General features: G+C 42.0%; 1 protein-coding gene, 1 long non-coding RNA gene and 9 other non-coding genes across 15 annotated transcripts; 10 read left to right on the forward strand and 1 right to left on the reverse strand.

Annotated features, from left to right (window-relative positions):
- Positions 1-2,585: 2,585 nt before the first annotated feature.
- Positions 2,586-10,778, reverse strand: LOC135506081 (mitotic checkpoint serine/threonine-protein kinase BUB1-like). 5 transcript variants are annotated; one of them, XM_064925477.1, is made up of 24 exons: positions 10,616-10,778; positions 10,358-10,417; positions 9,649-9,987; positions 9,533-9,576; positions 9,347-9,426; positions 9,189-9,235; positions 8,911-9,095; positions 8,544-8,680; positions 8,200-8,445; positions 7,916-8,022; positions 7,672-7,718; positions 7,440-7,559; positions 7,094-7,210; positions 6,795-6,876; positions 6,609-6,684; positions 6,295-6,463; positions 6,016-6,085; positions 4,935-5,854; positions 4,718-4,818; positions 4,351-4,512; positions 3,876-4,033; positions 3,481-3,658; positions 3,285-3,391; positions 2,586-3,117 (listed from the first exon to the last, which is right to left on the reverse strand). In XM_064925477.1, the coding sequence occupies exons 1-24, from the start codon at positions 10,636-10,638 to the stop codon at positions 2,922-2,924; spliced, it is 3,771 nt and encodes a 1,256-aa protein (XP_064781549.1). In that variant the 5' UTR covers positions 10,639-10,778; the 3' UTR covers positions 2,586-2,921. The 5 variants fall into 5 exon arrangements, with proteins under 5 accessions (XP_064781549.1, XP_064781547.1, XP_064781546.1 ...); XM_064925475.1 differs by having other exon boundaries at positions 7,916-8,445; positions 8,577-8,680; XM_064925474.1 differs by having other exon boundaries at positions 7,916-8,445.
- Positions 10,779-10,947: 169 nt separating this feature from the next.
- Positions 10,948-16,345, forward strand: LOC135505584 (uncharacterized). Its single transcript, XR_010450292.1, has 3 exons — positions 10,948-11,034; positions 11,432-11,467; positions 16,320-16,345. It is a non-coding gene; the product is annotated as an uncharacterized LOC135505584 (long non-coding RNA).
- Positions 16,166-16,237, forward strand: LOC135506321 (small nucleolar RNA SNORD50). The gene has a single exon (XR_010450402.1). It is a non-coding gene; the product is annotated as a small nucleolar RNA SNORD50 (small nucleolar RNA).
- A 63-nt stretch (positions 16,346-16,408) lies between the features above and the next one.
- On the forward strand, positions 16,409-16,480 carry LOC135506333 (small nucleolar RNA SNORD50). The gene has a single exon (XR_010450413.1). It is a non-coding gene; the product is annotated as a small nucleolar RNA SNORD50 (small nucleolar RNA).
- A 176-nt stretch (positions 16,481-16,656) lies between these two features.
- Positions 16,657-16,728, forward strand: LOC135506344 (small nucleolar RNA SNORD50). The gene has a single exon (XR_010450426.1). It is a non-coding gene; the product is annotated as a small nucleolar RNA SNORD50 (small nucleolar RNA).
- A 176-nt stretch (positions 16,729-16,904) lies between these two features.
- Positions 16,905-16,976, forward strand: LOC135506348 (small nucleolar RNA SNORD50). Its single transcript, XR_010450429.1, has one exon. It is a non-coding gene; the product is annotated as a small nucleolar RNA SNORD50 (small nucleolar RNA).
- Positions 16,977-17,149: 173 nt separating this feature from the next.
- Positions 17,150-17,221, forward strand: LOC135506356 (small nucleolar RNA SNORD50). Its single transcript, XR_010450438.1, has one exon. It is a non-coding gene; the product is annotated as a small nucleolar RNA SNORD50 (small nucleolar RNA).
- A 176-nt stretch (positions 17,222-17,397) lies between these two features.
- On the forward strand, positions 17,398-17,469 carry LOC135506369 (small nucleolar RNA SNORD50). The gene has a single exon (XR_010450449.1). It is a non-coding gene; the product is annotated as a small nucleolar RNA SNORD50 (small nucleolar RNA).
- A 183-nt stretch (positions 17,470-17,652) lies between these two features.
- Positions 17,653-17,724, forward strand: LOC135506374 (small nucleolar RNA SNORD50). Its single transcript, XR_010450455.1, has one exon. It is a non-coding gene; the product is annotated as a small nucleolar RNA SNORD50 (small nucleolar RNA).
- A 181-nt stretch (positions 17,725-17,905) lies between these two features.
- Positions 17,906-17,977, forward strand: LOC135506375 (small nucleolar RNA SNORD50). The gene has a single exon (XR_010450456.1). It is a non-coding gene; the product is annotated as a small nucleolar RNA SNORD50 (small nucleolar RNA).
- Positions 17,978-18,153: 176 nt separating this feature from the next.
- On the forward strand, positions 18,154-18,225 carry LOC135506347 (small nucleolar RNA SNORD50). Its single transcript, XR_010450428.1, has one exon. It is a non-coding gene; the product is annotated as a small nucleolar RNA SNORD50 (small nucleolar RNA).
- Positions 18,226-18,230: the final 5 nt, after the last annotated feature.

Genomic DNA, 18,230 nt, shown 5'->3' on the forward strand with positions numbered 1-18,230 from the left:
CCGATAGGCGCTACAGGGGGTGGTGCGGATGGCCTAATACATCACTGGGGCGGAACACCCTGCCATCCAGGACCTCTATACCAGGCGGTGTCAGTGAAAGACCCTAAAAATGGTCAAAGACTCCAGCCACAAGTCATAGACTGTTCTCTGCTACCGCACGGCATGCGTCTGAAACCAACAGGACCCTGAACATCTTTTACTTAAGCCATAAGACAGCTAAATATCTATTTAAATAGTTAACCAAAAAGCAACCTGGGCTGTATGTATTGACCCTTTTTTGCACTTGACACATCGCATATGCTGCTATTGTTAACTATCTCGTACCCCCGTGTATATAGCCAAGTTATTGGTACTCAATGTGTACCTGTCATTATGTTTTTCACTTTTCTATTATTTCTCTATTCTATTGCTCTCTCCATTATTGGGGAGAGTCAGTATGTAAGCATTTTACTGTTAGTCCACACCTGTTTTTTACAAAGTAGGTGACAAATACATTTTTATTTGACCTCCCCAGCCGTGTCACAATTACAGCTTCTTCTCTGGCAGACAACGAGCTGACACTGTCAGACAGGATGATGCCTGCTGCACTCCACAAGGTGGAGCTCTGCAGGGTTAAATGGGTGTTTAGATGGCTGCTGAGAGCCCAACTGGGACTGCTGAAGACCAGTGGTTTCTCTCACCACTGTGCATGGCACCTTATGGATGGGCTGTTACTGCTGCTGTCACAGCAATGAACTTTCAACTAACCTGAATATAAGGGGATAATGGGCTCTAGTCAAAAAGACAGATGACTGACATTGACGCTTGTAGTATGAACAGGTTTTCTGGCTGTTCTCCTCATGGAAGCTTCTTATAACAAATAATAATCACCTGCAAGCATCAGATTGGATTTGTGAAATAATCAAACTGTTCAGTCTGAATTAGTCACCTCAGAGTTATTTTTTGGGGGGATTTATATAGGAAAGTAATGAAGTGTCCTTAATGTGACGATATACCCCATGGATATCTCACTCAATATAAAAATAAATAAAAAAGCAGATAGCAGATAGCTAGTAAATTGTGTTATCGTAAACAGTGCATGTTAAGGCTACCACACAACTACAAACTCAATTTTCAGTTTGTGACATTTAATATCTCACACACCGGAATACACCAAATAAAAAAGTAATTGCCTTGATTCATATTCAATGTTATGAGGTTTGTTCTATTAGTAAATCCTCCCTATTCATTAGGGTGTCTTGGTTCTCATTACAAGGTGTCAGATCAGTGGCCTGAATATAGTGATACATTTCCCTCTCAGAAGCTTTTGGTGGATTTTTAAATGACCAGTCACACCCGACCCTTTTCCTTTTCCTAGCCTATATCTATTCAACAAATATATTTTGCTTTGAGAACTATGAAAAAACACCTCACGATGAGCCACAGCATAAAAGCCAGATATTTATATTGAGGATTACTTTCAAAGTGCAGTTACTCAGGGGTTGATTGAAGACCACCTGTTTTGTCGTCTGGCTGACACCAGCTCTCGATTTCTTACTGTGGTCACATGGGTCGTGTCAGCCAGGCTCGTATTGATGGTCTCTGATATCACTCTCGCCTGAGGGGATGGTAAAGGAAAAACAGCTTCTATCGTTAACACCCTTTGAGAGGTTTACTCTATCGTCCACCCTAAAAGTCTGGTCTGTTTCATCATCACTGTTCCAGCTGCGGGGAAATCTCAAATCTCTGCTGCGCCCTGCTCTCTTTTCATATCACAGGCTTCTGATCGACAATGCCGATGTCCCAAAAGGCACCCCATTCCCTCTCCCATGCACTACTTTTGACCAGGGCCCACAAGGGAATAGGGTGCCATAGAGGGAATAGGGTACCATTGGGGACAGAAAAACTGTGACCAAACAAAGAAGCTCATTAATAATGCTGAGGACATCAGAGGGCAGAGCTGTTAAAGTGGGAGTCAAACAGGGTGCCTAGCAATGGAATAGACAGTGGCAAAACTAGAGGCACCTCTGAGGGAACTGTATTGTAGAGGCACAGATTGTGGTAATTACATATGTAGCCTGGATCCAAACTGAATTGTAAGAAAGTCCAAACCAGAACAGATCACAGGACACTAGCCTATCACAGGGGTTCATCACCCAATCCATGTCCTTAATGCCGAGCGCCAAGCAGAGGCATCGGGTTCCATTTTAAGTCTTTGGTATGACTCGAAACTGAATTGCTCCAACGCTTGGAATCAGTCAAGTATTTTGTGCTAATTTCGTACATCACCTCCTTAATTTGTTTTGATCTGTTGTTCTGGATGAAAAGTTATTTTTGATTGCTATATTCTGCTGGTGCATTAACCTAGCTACTATCAAACATCTGGCAATAGGTACTGAAACATCTTGCATTGTAGTATCAAGGGAATACACAACTATATACTGTGTTAATATCAAATACTGTCCTTAAAATTACACACTAAATTCACAAACTAGAGCATGTTGCTCAACTTCTTGAACAAGGGTGACACCTAGTGACATATTTCTGCATGAAGTTAGAGCCAAAAGAAATTCAAAGGCCATGATAAACTACACTTGCAAGACAGAAATGTTTAAATTTTTATTTATTCTTTACAAATTTATGTACACCATAACATCACCAACCTCACAAGTTCTGTTATTTAAATGGGCAAATGTTTATCACTAAAAAACATTAAAATGCATAAAAGGTTATCACAGTGACCGGACCCGATTTAAGGGCAATCTTTTGTATTTACAAATGGACTAGAAATTTGACATTGCAGTAGTATCCATCCAGGGTCCTGTTCATTTGGGGTGTTCATAAAGTCCAGATAGTATCTCCCAAGTTCCAGTTTCAGACCGCTTTCTTTAATTGTATACCTACTGAACAGGACCCAGGAGTAGAAAGCTTCTCAGGGAGTTCTATCTCCGTGTCATCCTGCTCTCTAACAGCTGGATAACCAGGCGGGTCTTCAGTGATGGCAGCTTGTTGCTGTAGTTCTGTTGGAGCACAGTGCTCAGTCTACTGCGCAGGCTCCGCAGGCAGGGCAGGGAGCTGCAGTCAGGTACATTCAGCAGAGTGTGGAAGAACTCGGTCCACAGATCACTGTGGGGATTTCTGGAGACAGACAGACAAGGGGAAAGGTAATATAGTGTGAATTTTAACTATTTGCGGTGGAGTGGAAAGATGTTTTCAAAATCACAACAAATATAGTCAATGAGTTTGAGAGCAAAAAAATAAGTTGTGGGTTGTGAAAAAAAAAAAACTCCTACTAAAAGGGTTACCTTCTAAATACTGCATTTGTCTTCCACACGCCACCCTCCTGTGTCACTTGCATGTATGTTCCAAAAATCATGCAGTACACCGTTCCAGCTATACCAAAGTAGTCCGTCTAAAACAAAGAAACTTAATATCCTCAACAGGTATTATCAGATATCCACCATCATTACAGGAGCACGCACACAAACAAGCATTCTTTACCTGGTAGTTCCATGGTTTCCCACTCTGCATCTCTGTACACTGGAAGCCAGAGGTCATACACTTGGCGTTGAAAGCCGTGCCCTCTGGGAACAGAGTCATGTCAATGCTCTGACCCAGGTCAATTAGGGAGAGGCCATGATCCAGATAATCTTGGTCAAAAGACCTTTTCTCCAGGAACCTAAAGAACAACAGGCAAACAATTAAAACAGTTAAGAGGAGACATTGGAAATCCCTGGTAGAGTACTGCATCCACCCACTACTAAATGATTGGAAGGAAAATACTCAAAAATAAAAAAAGATGTTCCTCACTGAAATGACACAGTTGAACAGATTAAGTTTAGTGTTTGATACAGGATTCCTATCAGTCTCCTTTACACACTCAGGGACGTCACTACCTCTCTCCCAGCAGGAAGTTGTCTGGTTTGATGTCAGCGTGAACGATGTGGATATTGTGCAGCTGTTCCACCATGTGCAGGATGCAGACAGTGAAGTAGATCACCAGAGGCTGGGGAATCACCTTGTCACTAAGGTTCTTGTACAGGTTTACAGCATTCTAGAGGGGAATAATAAAACCCGTTTAACTCCTTTCAGTGCTCTGCTGTGGCCTCTCCTTGGGTGCATCCCAATAGAATCTCCTTTCTCCTATAGTGTAAACTCGTTCACTACTTCCCACAAATCTAAAAGCATTAGATTGATACAGGCATGGGCTAGAGTGAGTTTCCACTATATTTTTATACCAGTCCTTTCAAATCAGTGAATGGAAGTGAAACATTACACACTTTGGGAAGAAAGGGATATAACTGGGAAGTATCCTTGATCTTTAATTGATTGACAAAGTCTGGTGGCTGATGAAGAGGGGTTACTACCCACCAATAGGGTGCCACAGTTGTAGAGCTCGCCCAATAGCACACTACCGTTCTGGAAGAGGTGGGCAGAGTGGATGTTATTAAAGAGGTGGCGCACGCTGGGCTGCAGCCGGGCATTCAACTGAGAGTTAATGTAAAACTCCCACGGATTGGCTGGTTTCTGCACCTATAGATCAAGAAAGACACATTCAAGCATTGAGAATTAATCACCCAATAGGAGCGCATTCATTGTGAGGGCCAGCTCCATAAAAACATGCCATGTTCTCTGGCCTTAGTAATGGCAGAGGCAAAATAATTACTACTAATTTCATTGAAGGGTCAGGGGAGTCAACAACAGTTTTAAATTAATATAAAGTCAAGATCCATCTTACCTTTAAAATCATCTTCTCCGAGGTGTTAAGGTCAGTTGCCTGGTAGACTGTGGCAAAGGCACCCTGTCCGAGTACACAGTCAACCCGTAAGGAGCCTTCACCTGTGTGACGACCATCAAAGCCATTTTCAGATGTCATTTTTGGGGGGGCGATTATTATTATTATTTTTTTTAAATGTCACTGCTTGTAAACACACAAAGATAGACGACTTTCTTACCGATCTTGATGGTCATCTTGGGTGCAATGCTGGGGACTTTGCATTGCCAGGTGATGAAGTTAGGCTGTGAGGTGAGTGGTGTGGACAGCTTGGAGAGCAGGGAGGAAATCAGCTCCTCATCCCAGGGGTCGGAGACCAGCTCTACAGCCGCTGCCCCTTGAGCTGCTGGACTTATGGGAACATCCATGTTCACCTTTGAACCTTGGTCTGGGCTCGTAAGAATATCCATGCCAAACCTCACCTCTGGAGTTGGGCTCATAGGAATATCCATTCTGAACTTTGATGACGACTGGAATGGACTCATGGGCACATCTGAGCCAAACTTAGGTGGATCTGGACTCATGGGGATGTCCACGGTCTCCAGAAGGATGCCGACTGTTCTCTGACCCTGACGGGCACTCATGAAGGCATCCAAGTCAGGTTCAACCACAACCTCTGGGCTTTTGACCACTAACCAGTCTGACTTGGGTGCACACTGCGGACTCATGGGGATATCGAAGGCAGCCGTTGGGGCTTTCTCTGGACAAGTTGGAACATCAAAGTTGGATTTGAGGGCATAGACCTGGCTCTTTGAAATGAATGCTTCTGCCACAGGTGCACGCTGTGGGAGAGGAAAAGCTGGCTTTGAGGACTGCTCTGGGCTCACATAGACATCCCATTCTGGCTTTGAGGCCTTGGAAGGAGGGCTTTTGGCCACTGCCACCTCAGCATGGGTCAGGGGGGCAGTCTGGTCTCTGAAGGACAGTGCGGTCGGGGCATGATGCTGCACTTCAGTCATGGAGCAGGTAGCCAGGCTTCGCTGGGCCAGGGCTAGCCCTTCTCCCACGATGGTTCCCTGCTCAGCAAAGCCCTGAGCTCTCATACAGCACTCCGTGCCAGTCTCAGGTAGCCCATCAGGTGGGCTCTGCTCTATGATAGGGCTGAGGAAGGAGGTCATTATCGCCGCCATGGAGGCAACGACAATGGTTTGACCCTCACTCTTGACTACACATCAAAAACGTGGACCAACAAACATTCAACGTGAACACATACAGTACACTGCAGTTACCGGTAGTCTACAATAGGGGTTACTGTTAAGTACCTGAGTTTTGTGGGCTGTCGTAGGAAAGGGACTTCTTCTAGACCCCCAAAGCCTCTGGGTAGATCATTTTCTAGAGGGAGAAAAAAAGAAAAAAAAAGTAAAGTACTTGCTATAGACAGCATTGTTGTTCTGAACTACAGACACGTTTTGCCAGGTGAGGGAATTTGATTTCTGAACTGCCAAATGGCACCCTATTCCCCTATATAGTGCACTACTTTTGACCAGAGCCCTATGGTACCCATTGGGATGCATCCTGTATAAGCTCAGACAGAGGGCTACCGTGATCCTGATCAAAGTCCCAGGAGTAAGGAGCTTTGTTTTGGAAGGGAGTGGAGACCAGGTGAGCCGACAGTGAAAAGTCTCTGGTGCTGTTGGGGCAGGCGGCCAGGGAGTTGTAGCGTGCTTCCCACATAGTGCTCTCATCTGGTATCAATTCCGAAGGGGATTCCTGATTTAAAAAAATTGTAAACGAGCAAACACACGAAACGATAAAGGTTTGCATTGTGTACTCAACTTAAAATAACCCAACCATCAACAACATTGAGTCCTTGTTGAATCAACATGGGTAAGTCACCATGTAATTGTGCACTTACATTTTGTTTCTTTGGTTTAGATACAGGGATTTCTGCTAGGGCCCTTGGTGGCTTTGCATTGTCCACCATAGCAGCACTAAATGGAGCAGGAGAAGAACAATAATGCATGGTTAATAAAATGTCCTTTGTTGAATTAAAGAGACGGCAAAGAGAAAGGGATGCAGGCGAATAAATGCAATGCTTCACCTGCATTTCTCCTTTATGTCATTCTCATCCTGAAAGATGGCGAAGGGGACTGCATTGCGGGGCTTGCTGAATGAGGCGTCGCCTCCATTACATAATACAACAAAAACATTTATAGAAAGACCATTTAAATCACTGTATGTAAAATCAAAAAGGGCGACCCGCCATTATGTGCCGCTTTTATCTCTCGTTTTATTTATCTGTTTTACTGTAAAATGTGATGCGATTTTTTTACATGCACTTTGACCTACAGTCTGAAACAAAGATTTTGAGAAGTTCCAATCAGATGGGAATTGAATTACCCGTTCTCTGGTAGCCAGCATCAAAGCTGTTCTCTGCCTGATGTGGATGCATTGGCATGCTGCAGAACTGGTCCTCCTGCAGGAGGGTTGGAGCCTGGAACATGTCCATGATAGCATCTGGAGGTGAGGGTAAAGAGCGGTGAGATACGGTGAGGACTCCATTGGTTGTAGCGTCTTTCCCATACACAGGTATGGTAATACATTAGAATATATCCACCAAAAAAAGGGACTGGGTGTAGTAGATAGTACCACAGTGGTTTTTCTGCATTTTAGACATCTAAATCACCAATATGTAAACACAACATGGTTTATGACTGAGTCATCAATAAAAGTATGCATTGATCACCAAGTGCCTCCCGTGTGTTGACTGTGGGGGATGGGAGCACCCTGGACGGGGTGGCTTGCCCCAGTCCCAGAGAAGTGTTAGGAGTGATATGGGACACGTTTCCAGCCCCTCCCTGTGACACTGCCAGAGAGAATAGGAGCGAGTGAGGGACGGTGTGATTAAACAATCTTTTAATTCCCATGCGGATTCCAATGAAGGGGATAACGGGCCCAGGTTACGATCCTTTACTCACCATCTAATTTCACCTCCGACTCAGGAGCTTCACTGACAGACACCTCACTAGAAAAAACAAAGAAGAGATTAGCTTGGAGATGATGAGCGGCAAATTAATTAAAAACAAATTAATTAGCTTAATCTCTGAGGCGTTTCACTCTGACTAAGCTGCAGCATAAGATATGTAATTAAGTCTGGTTGGGAACAATTACACATCTGAAAAACCAGAACCAATCTGGACATGATGACTCATTATCACTTACTGATGATCGCTGCCGTTGTGCTGCTGGAAAATGCTGCTGAGGTGAGAGTGACCATCCTGATTTGGAACTCCACCAAGCTGCACGTCAGATCTGTAGGCTGCTGGCTTCTGTGGGGCCGACCCAAATGGCTTAGAGTTTTGTTCTGGTTGGGGCTGAACTAGAGAAGCTTGTAGAGAATATGCCTGGGAAGCGACTGCAAATGGTTTTGGAGCTTTTGTACATTCACACAAGAGACCCATTGCTGCTTCTGGCATGTGGAGGGAGCATCTATGGGAGGTGTTTACCTCCTCCAACTGTCCAGATGAGGAAACAGATCTCTGTGAGCACAGAGTGTCTGTCATGGGAGCCCTGAGATTGTCGCACTGAAGGCGTGTCTCAGATTCCCTAACCATGCCTCGTCTGGGGTCCTGTCCACTGTTCAGTCTAAAGCCTGGAGTGAGTTTGATGCCGAGGTTGCTCGAGAGTAGAGGTTGCCTTAAGGAATGTTGGAGGAACTCAGGATTCAGGTCTGTTGCAGGTGTGCACAGTGTCTGAAACAGAAGTGTATACCAATGTTTGTTTTTTAAGTGTACGAGGGAAACTATAACAGAAACGACTAAAGATAAAAAGGCAATGTGTTTTCTCTCACCTGCTGCACTGGTAGAACACTGGCGAGGCTTACCTGGTCTGTAGAGCTCACACAGAGATTACTCTCCAGTTCCTCCAACAGCCGGTTCATCCTCATTACCTCCTCCTCCTGCTCTCTAACCAAACTCTGACGTTCCTCTGGTAACAGAACACAAAGAAAACGTTGGTCAAAACCCACAATTAACCCTGTGGTAGTGAGCTATGCAACCAGTTGTTAATGCATTTGATTTAGATGAAGGGTGTCTAAAGGATATAATGTGGCCTGTTCATATCAATGTCTTTGACTACACTAAAATCCAGCCATACATTTCTTCTCTTTAGAGGAGTGTGATGGAACAGCGCTGGGTTAAGAAGTCATATGATCCTACCAAACTCTCTCCGTTTCTTCTCTTGCTTGCGTCTCACAAAGTATCGTCTGGCTCTGACCTCCTCGAAGCATAGTTCAGACCCATCGCAGACGAGGTCTTCCGTACGGTACATCGACACTGTCTGCAGGCTCACAACCGGGCCTTGATTGGGTTTATTTACCACCACATTTTCAGACCGGGAGATTCTGTGGTAGAGTAATTTCATTAGAGGTAATATAATGTAACGTTCCGAAAATAAAGGACAATAAGAAGAATTGGTATTCTGTCTAGTGACTTACATGCAAACAGTTCTGTCTGTAGGGAGTTGGAACAGACGTTCTGGGTCCTGTGGCAAAAAAAAATATCATATTGATCACTTTCTATGAACAACACATAAGAAACGGCCACTAACCAATGTATACCAAGTTTGAAGCGACAAAAACTGTTAGTAACTCAACTTGCACTGTGGGCTGGGCACTCTGTGGGTATGCAGCTGATTTACCAAGTTGGAATTATGAAGAGGATTCCGTACAGCTTCTGTTTTCATAAACACAGGTTAGATAGTGGATACATTAGTTTCCTTTGATAATTTCCACAGCCAAAGATCTGGTACAGAAGGAAGAAATGCACACAAACGTCTCACCTGAAGCCCCTGCCCCACTTCCAGAAGTCCTGGTTTGGAACATTCTGTGAATACATTAAAATGTATCAACAATAGAAACATCAACATGGAAAGGTAAACACAATACTTCAAGTTACCTGTATTGCTGAAGGACAGTGTCAGTTGGCTTAGCTTGGTTTTCAATGGCTCTCTGGTACACAGCGTCAGCCTGTTGAAGCAGGCCCTGCTGCTCAAACTGTTGAGCCCACGCCACATAGAGGACTGCATCTCTAGTGCCAATGCCCTTACTGTATATGTGGCTGTATAGTTTGATGGGCTCATTGTAATAACTTGCACATTTAATGCAGTAGTTTACGTATCGGATGTCATTGGTATAACGCTCTTCTTGGAGAAATCTTTGTACTAGACGATCTAGCACAAGAGACATCGCTTTGGAGTCTTCAGCAGGTAGTCTCTTCTCTAGATATTTTATAAACCTGAAATAATGTAAATGGTAAAGAGTTATACACCAACAAATTTAAGCTGGACAAAAAAAACATAGATGACTAATCACAATCAATTGCTTGCTTCATCAGTACTTCGATTTAGTTTTTTTTTGCAATGTTATATTCCTCTAAAACCAAGTGCGATATGCATGCGAAAATGTCAAATCAATGCCAGATGAATAACCATTCATTGTCCCCCCCTGAAGGGCCAATAACTAAAGGTTGCTAGATCGAAACCCCGAGCTGAAAAGTTAAAAATCTGTTGTTCTGTCCCTGAACACTGTTCCCCGGCAGGCTGTCATTGTAAGTAAGAAGATGTTCTAATTAAATAAAGGTTACACACGTTGCATTGACAAGTTACCTGTCCCATGGATCGAGTGGGTCGTCTCCGGTATAGTTGTTTAAGCTTTGCTCAAAACTCCTGTAAAACCAAAACATTTGTTTACAACCCTTGTATCAAAGAAACATCTATAACTATCAAATGTAATATTATTCACACATTTTGGGAGAAATCATTACTTAGTTAGGTAGTTATCTTATTGTCAATAATTTGCGTTAGTTGGTTGGGGAAATCAACAGTTAACGCATAGCTAGTTCGCTAACTAAAATCGGAACTTACTGTAAATGTGAACCAACATCCATGGTTTTAACAATACAAATACGAGCAATTTACAAGCAAGTTTAATTAATTAATTGGCTAAAAAAAAAAATTAAATGGCTCCGCTCGATTCATTCACAGCTGGCTAGTTAGATTAGCTGGTACATTTCAAATTGCGCGTTTAGCTGGTACATTTCAAATTGCGCGTTTAGCTGGTACGTCATCAGTAAGCACGGCGACAAATCCGAATGGAGCCAATCAGCGCCTTTGGAGCGAGAAAAACGCGATTTCAATGGCACTTTCGCCAATGCTTGAATCGGCTGTTTTGAATCGTGTGATGAATTTGAATATAAGTACTTCACGAAACGCTTACGGGATCTCTTTTATCTGCAATTTCCAACTTGTTAACAGAGTTAACTTGCTGGCGAAGTTCACTGGAAGTAAGACTATAAGCAATACATCTGCAGTTATAACCTAGATAGCACGACAGATGGCCATTGACATTAGTTGTGAATCATCACTTTTAAAAAAAAGTGAAATAATGTTAAGCATAAGTAGAGCACCGCGTGTTAGCGAAGTTTGCTTGCGCTCCAAGCACCCACCTTTTGCAACCCAGAAACATTAGCTCGAAGGAAAAACTACCAGCTGTATGAATTAACTGCTGCTGGGTTTGTGCAAAATTGTAGACACTGACGAATCTGACTTCTGAAATTCGACAACACTGTCGTATCTGACTACTGAAATACAATTTACATTACATTAGCTAGCTATGTTATATTTGAACATGCACAATAAATGTACATGTTAACAGGCTATTCTTGTCTTAATGTGTTTCAGGGGACTGCAGAATGTGGGGGAAAAAATGCAACTCCTGTAAGTCAATTTAACTGCTGTTAGTTTTGTGAAATTGTGTGGCATAACATTAAAGTTTGTATTCAAAAACAAGTAAACCTGTAAGAATATACTGTATTTTAACAGCTGCTAGTTTTGTTCAAGATTGTATTAAAAAAGAGCGACTGCTCCTAAAAGCAATTTAACGTTTTGAAAACGGCCTGTGTGGCATCAATATGAGTCAAACATGCATTCTAGTGCCAAAATGGAATTCAAGTGTATACATAATAATTTGTGGTCAGTGGGCATTCCATTGTCTTTTGGTCCTCGTAACTTTTGGGGTAAAAGTTCATATTTGTTTTCTTTTCTTAGTATTCGATCACAAAAAGGCCATGTTTGACTTTAAGAAAAACATTGGTCAAGCACCTGAATCCTAATATTTATAGGCGGATTGTTCACACATGGACCTTGAGGTATTTCCACCCTGTTAGAGACGCACAACTAGCTGCAAATGTCTAAGACCTCAAATTTGGCTTACTCTTATCATATTCATTGTTTTATTTAAGTCAATATAAAACAATGATTGCGTGAAATGTGTCATTTTCAGAACCAGTGCTTTATTTGCACCCCATTTTTCCAAACAAGAATAACAATAGAATTTTGTCAACATTATTTTTAGTCGACCCCTTCTATCTCTACACGTTAGTACAAAAATATGCATAACATTTGATGGTGTTAAATTATGATTTAAAAAATGCTGACCTAACTGCGTTGAATGAAGCATAAGAGGGTGGAAAGCAATACCACTATTGAATACAATATTTAAACAATTAAAAGGTATTCTAACTTTGGCATAATTTTGAAATGGTTGAAAAATACCTGTAATACGAATGAATATTGTACATCAGTTTACATAACTTTAAATTTATTTCATTTTTTATATTTTACCTGTCTTTTTAAAAACATTGTCAACCTTCAGTTTGTAAAATATGAAAATAGAGTATTTATATATTGTTGCTAGCTAATATTATTACTAATTGCAATTATATATGCATTACAATTACGTACAGTGCATTCCCGGAAATTGTTCAGACCCCTTCATTTCCCCCCCATTTTGTTACGGTAGTCTCATTTTTAAAATCCATTTTAGAATAAATAAAACTCAATCTACACACACTACCCCGTAATGACAAAGCAAGAACAGGTTTTTTGACATTTTTGCAAATGTATTAATTTTAAAAATGAAATTGTTTACATAAGTATTCTGACCCTTTGCTATGAGACTCGAAATTGAGCTCAGGTGCATCCTTTTTCCATTGATCGTCCTTGATGTTTCTACATGATTTGGAAAGTCACACATCTGTCTGTATAATGTCCCACAGTTGACAGTGCATGTCAGAGTAAAAACAAGCCGTGAGGTTGGAAGAATTGTCTGTAGAGCTCGAAGACAGGATTGTGTCGAGGCACAGATCTGGTGAAGGGTACACAAAAATGTATTCAGCATTGAAGGTCCCCAAGAACACAGTGGCCTCCATCATTCTTAAATGGAATAAGTTTGAAACCGCCGAGACTCTTCCTCGAGCTGGCTGCCTGGCCATACTGAGCAATCGGGGGAGAATGGCCTTGGTCAGGGAGGTGAGTAAGAACCTTATGGTCACTCTGACAGAGATCCAGAGTTCCTCTGGAGATATGGGAGAACCTTCGAGAAGGACAACCTCTGCAGCACTCCACCAATCAGGCCTTTGTTGTAGAGTTGCCAGATGGAAGCCCATCCTCAGTAAAAGGCACATGACAGCCAGTTTGGAGTTTGCTAAAAGGCACTTAAAGGACTATCAGACCATAAGAAACAAGATTATTTGGTCTGACGAAACCAAGACTGAACTCTTTGGCCTGAATGCCAAGAGTAATGTCTGGAGGAAACCTGGCATCATCCCTACGGTGAAGCATGGTGGTGGCAGCAACATGTGGGGATGTTTTTCAGCGGCAGGGACTGGGAGACTAGTCAGGATCAAGGGAAAGATGAGCAGAACAAAGTACAGAGAGATACTTGATGACAACCTGCTTCAGAGCGCTCAGGAGCTCAGACTGAGGCAAAGGTTCACCTTCCAACAGGACAACAACCATAACAGCCAAAACAACACAGCAGTGGCTTCAGTGGAAGTTTCTGAATGTCCTTGAGTGGCCCAGCCAGAGCACGGACGGGAACCCGATCGAACATCTCTGGAAAGACCCGAAAATAGCTGTGCATCGATGCTCCCCATCCAACCTGACAGAGCTTGAGATGATCTGCAGAGAATAATGGGAAAACTCTCCAAATACAGGTGCCAAGCTTGTAGCATTATACCCAAGAAGACTCAAGGCTGTAATTGCTGCCAAAGGTACTTCAACAAAGTACAATACTGTTCAGCTATATTCATCAACCTGGCCAAGGCTTTCGACTCAATCAACACATTCTTATCGGATGACTCAACAGCCTTGGTTTCTCAAATGACTTGCCTCGCCTGGTTCACCAACTACTTCTCAGACAGAGTTCAGTGTGTCAAATTGGAGGGCCTGTTGTCCGGACCTCTGGCAGTCTCTCTATGGGGGTGCCACAGGGTTCAATTCTCGACTCTCTTCTCTGTATACATCAATGATGTCGCTCTTGCAGCTGGTGATTCTCTGATCCACCTCTATGCGGACGACACCATTCTGTATACTTCTGGCCCTTCTTTGGACACTGTTACCTAACCTCCAGACGAGCTTCAACGCCATACAACTCTCATTCCGTGGCCTCCAACGGTTCTGAAATGCAAGTAAAACTAAATGCATGCTCTTCAACCGATCTCTACCAGCATCTGCCCGCCCGTCCAGCATCACTACTCTGGACGTTTCTGACTTAGAATATGTGGACATCTACAAATACCTAGTAGTCTGGTTAGACTGTAAACTCTCCTTCCAGACTCACATTACGCATCTCCAATCCAAAATTAAATCTAGAATCGGCTCCCTATTTCGCAACAAAGCATCCTTCACTCATGCTGGCAAAAAAAAAAAAACTGACTATCCTACCGATCCTTGACTTCGGCGATGTAATTTACAAATTAGCCTCCAACACTCTACTCAGCGAATTGGAGGCAGTCTATCACAGTGCCGTCCGTTTTGTCACCAAAGCCCCATATACTACCCACCATTGCGATCTGTACGCTCTCGTTGGCTGGCCCTTGCTTCATACTCGTCGCCAAACCCACTGGCTCCATGTCATCTACAAGACCCTGCTAGGTAAAGTCCCCCCTTATATCAGCTCGCTGGTCACCATAGCATCTCCCACCTGTAGCACACGCTCCAGCAGGTATATCTCTCTAGTCACCCCCAAAACCAATTCTTTCTTTGGCCGCCTCTCCTTCCAGTTCTCTGCTGCCAATGACTGGAACAAACTACAAAAAGCACTGAAACTGGAAACACTTATCTCCCTCACTAGCTTTAAGCACCAACTGTCAGAGCAGCTCACAGATTACTGCACCTGTACATAGCCCACCTATATTTTAGCCCAAACAACTACCTCTTTCCCTACTGTATTTAATTTATTTATTTTGCTCCTTTGCACCCCATTATTTTTATTTCTACTTTGCACATTCTTCCATTGCAAATCTACCATTCCAGTGTTTTACTTGCTATATTGTATTTACTTTGCCACCATGACCTTTTTTTGCCTTTACCTCCCTTATCTCACTTCATTTGCTCACATCGTATATAGACTTGTTTATACTGTATTATTGACTGTATGTTTGTTTTGCTCCATGTGTAACTCTGTGTCGTTGTATGTGTTGAACTGCTTTGCTTTATCTTGGCCAGGTCGCAATTGTAAATGAGAACTTGTTCTCAACTTGCCTACCTGGTTAAATAAAGGTGAAATAAAAATAAATAAATAAATTTGTCACCATAGCAGCACCCACCCGTAGCACGTGCTCCAGTAGGTATATTTCACTAGTCACCCCCAAAGCCAATTCCTCCTTTGGCTGCCTTTCCTTCCAGTTCTCTGCTGCCAATGACTGGAAAATGCAAAAATCACTGAAGCTGGAGACTCATATCTGCCTCACTAAATTTAAGCACCAGCTGTCAGAGCAGCTCACAGATCACTGCAACTGTACATAGCCCATCTGTAAATAGCCCATCCAAGCTACCTCTTCCCCATAATGTTATTTATTTTGCTCCTTTGCACCCCAGTATCTCCACTTGCACATTTATCTTCTGCACATCTATCACTCCAGTGTTTAATTGCTAAATTGTAATTATTTCCCAACAACGGCCTATTTATTGCCTACCTCCCTTATCCTACCTCATTTGCCCACAATGTATATAGACTTTTTCTATTATATTATTGACTGTATGTTTGTTTATTCCATGTGTTACTCTTGTGTTGTTTGTGTAGCACTGCTTTGCTTTTATCTTGGCCAGGTCGCAGTTGTAAATGAGAAATTGTTCTCAACTAGTCTACCTGCTTAAATAATGGTGAAATAAAATAATCTAAGGGTTGGATTACTTATGTAAATTAGATATTTCAGGGTTTTTAAATTTATTTATTTTTTACCAAGTTAAAATAAAACCTGTTTTTGCTTTGTCATTATGGGGTATTGTGTGTAGATTATTTTATGCTTTTCAGAATAATACTGGACCCTAACCGAATGTAGAAAAAGTCACTGTGTCTGAATACTTAAGAATTGCACTACACATCCATGCACAATAGTTGTTGCAAGATTGTATTAAGGATGAACCTATCCCGAACCTGATTCCTGTAAGATTGACAACCCTGTCGGATCTGACTTCTGAAATACAATTAGCATAATTGATCATGATACATTTGAACGTGCATGCACAAACTTCATGTTAATATTTTGACTGTACTGTCTTTCAGGGAACTGCAGACCAGAATGGATGGGGAAAGTACATCTTGTAGCTAGCTGTAAGTATCTGTTAGTTTTGTTCAAACTCGTTGCAAGATTGTATTAAGGATGAACCTATCCCGAACCTGATTCCTGTAAGATTGACAACCCTGTCGGATCTGACTTCTGAAATACCATTTGCAGATTTCTGATACCACAGTTGAACATGCACCAGGGTTTAATGTGAAACTGTTCATCTTACCGTTTTTCAGATATGCAGACCAGAAATGGAATCCTCTACACGAGAACATGGCTTCCTGTAACGCCTGTAAGAATCTGTTGTCTACTCCTAGTTTTTTGCAAAGATTGTATTAAGGATGAACCTATCCCGAACCTGATTCCTGTAAGATTGACAACCCTGTCGGATCTGACTTCTGAAATACCATTTGCAGATTTCTGATACCACAGTTGAACATGCACCAGGGTTTAATGTGAAACTGTTCATCTTACCGTTTTTCAGATATGCAGACCAGAAATGGAATCCTCTACACGAGAACATGGCTTCCTGTAACGCCTGTAAGAATCTGTTGTCTACTCCTAGTTTTTTGCAAAGATTGTATTAAGGATGAACCTATCCCGAACCTGATTCCTGTAAGATTGACAACCCTGTCGGATCTGACTCCTAAAATACAATTAGCATAATTGATCATGATACATTTGAACGTGCATGCACAAACGTCATGTTAATATTTTGACTACTGTCTTTCAGGGAACTGCAGACCAGACATGGATGAGGAAAATACAGTCTGTAGCTAACAACTGTAAGTATCTGTTAGCTTTGTTCAAACTCGTTGTAAGATTGTATTAAGGATGAACCTATCCCGAACCTGATTCCTGTAAGATTGACAACCCTGTCGGATCTGACTTCTGAAATACCATTTACAGATTTCTGATACCACAGTTGAACATGCACCAGGGTTTAATGTGAAACTGTTCATCTTACCGTTTTTCAGATATGCAGACCAGAAATGGAATCCTCTACACCAGAACATGGCTTCCTGTAACGCCTGTAAGAATCTGTTGTCTACTCCTAGTTTTTTGCAAAGATTGTATTAAGGATGAACCTATCCCGAACCTGATTCCTGTAAGATTGACAACCCTGTCGGATCTGACTTCTGAAATACAATTGGCATAATTGATCATGATACATTTGAACATCCATGCACAATATAGTTAATGGTAAAAAAATGTTTTACCATACTGTCTTTCAGGTAACTGCAGACCAGACATGGATGAGAAAAATACAGTCTGTAGCTAACAACTGTAAGTATCTGTTAGTTTTGTTCAAAACTCGTTGTAAGATTGTATTAAGGATGAACCTATCCCGAACCTGATTCCTGTAAGATTGACAACCCTGTCGGATCTGACTTCTGAAATACAATTGGCATAATTGATCATGATACATTTGAACATCCATGCACAATATAGTTAATGGTAAAAAATTTTTTACCATACTGTCTTTCAGGTAACTGCAGACCAGACATGGATGAGAAAAATACAGTCTGTAGCTAACAACTGTAAGTATCTGTTAGTTTTGTTCAAACTCGTTGCAAGATTGTATTAAGGATGAACCTATCCCGAACCTGATTCCTGTAAGATTGACAACCCTGTCGGATCTGACTTCTGAAATACCATTTGCAGATTTCTGATACCACAGTTGAACATGCACCAGGGTTTAATGTGAAACTGTTCATCTTACCGTTTTTCAGATATGCAGACCAGAAATGGAATCCTCTACACGAGAACATGGCTTCCTGTAACGCCTGTAAGAATCTGTTGTCTACTCCTAGTTTTTTGCAAAGATTGTATTAAGGATGAACCTATCCCGAACCTGATTCCTGTAAGATTGACAACCCTGTTGGATCTGACTTCTGATATACAAT

Source organism: Oncorhynchus masou, chromosome 19 (assembly GCF_036934945.1).
Source record: "Oncorhynchus masou masou isolate Uvic2021 chromosome 19, UVic_Omas_1.1, whole genome shotgun sequence".
Lineage (NCBI taxonomy): Eukaryota > Metazoa > Chordata > Actinopteri > Salmoniformes > Salmonidae > Oncorhynchus > Oncorhynchus masou.

Coding starts and splice junctions, on each gene's coding strand:
- LOC135506081 (XM_064925474.1), bottom strand. CDS start 10,638: ATGGATGTTGGTTCACATTTACA. Junction 4,034..4,350: donor ACAACTGTGGCACCCTATTG/GTGGGTAGTAAC, acceptor ATTCCCCTCTAG/AATGCTGTAAACCTGTACAA. Junction 3,659..3,875: donor AACTTCCTGCTGGGAGAGAG/GTAGTGACGTCC, acceptor GTTGTTCTTTAG/GTTCCTGGAGAAAAGGTCTT.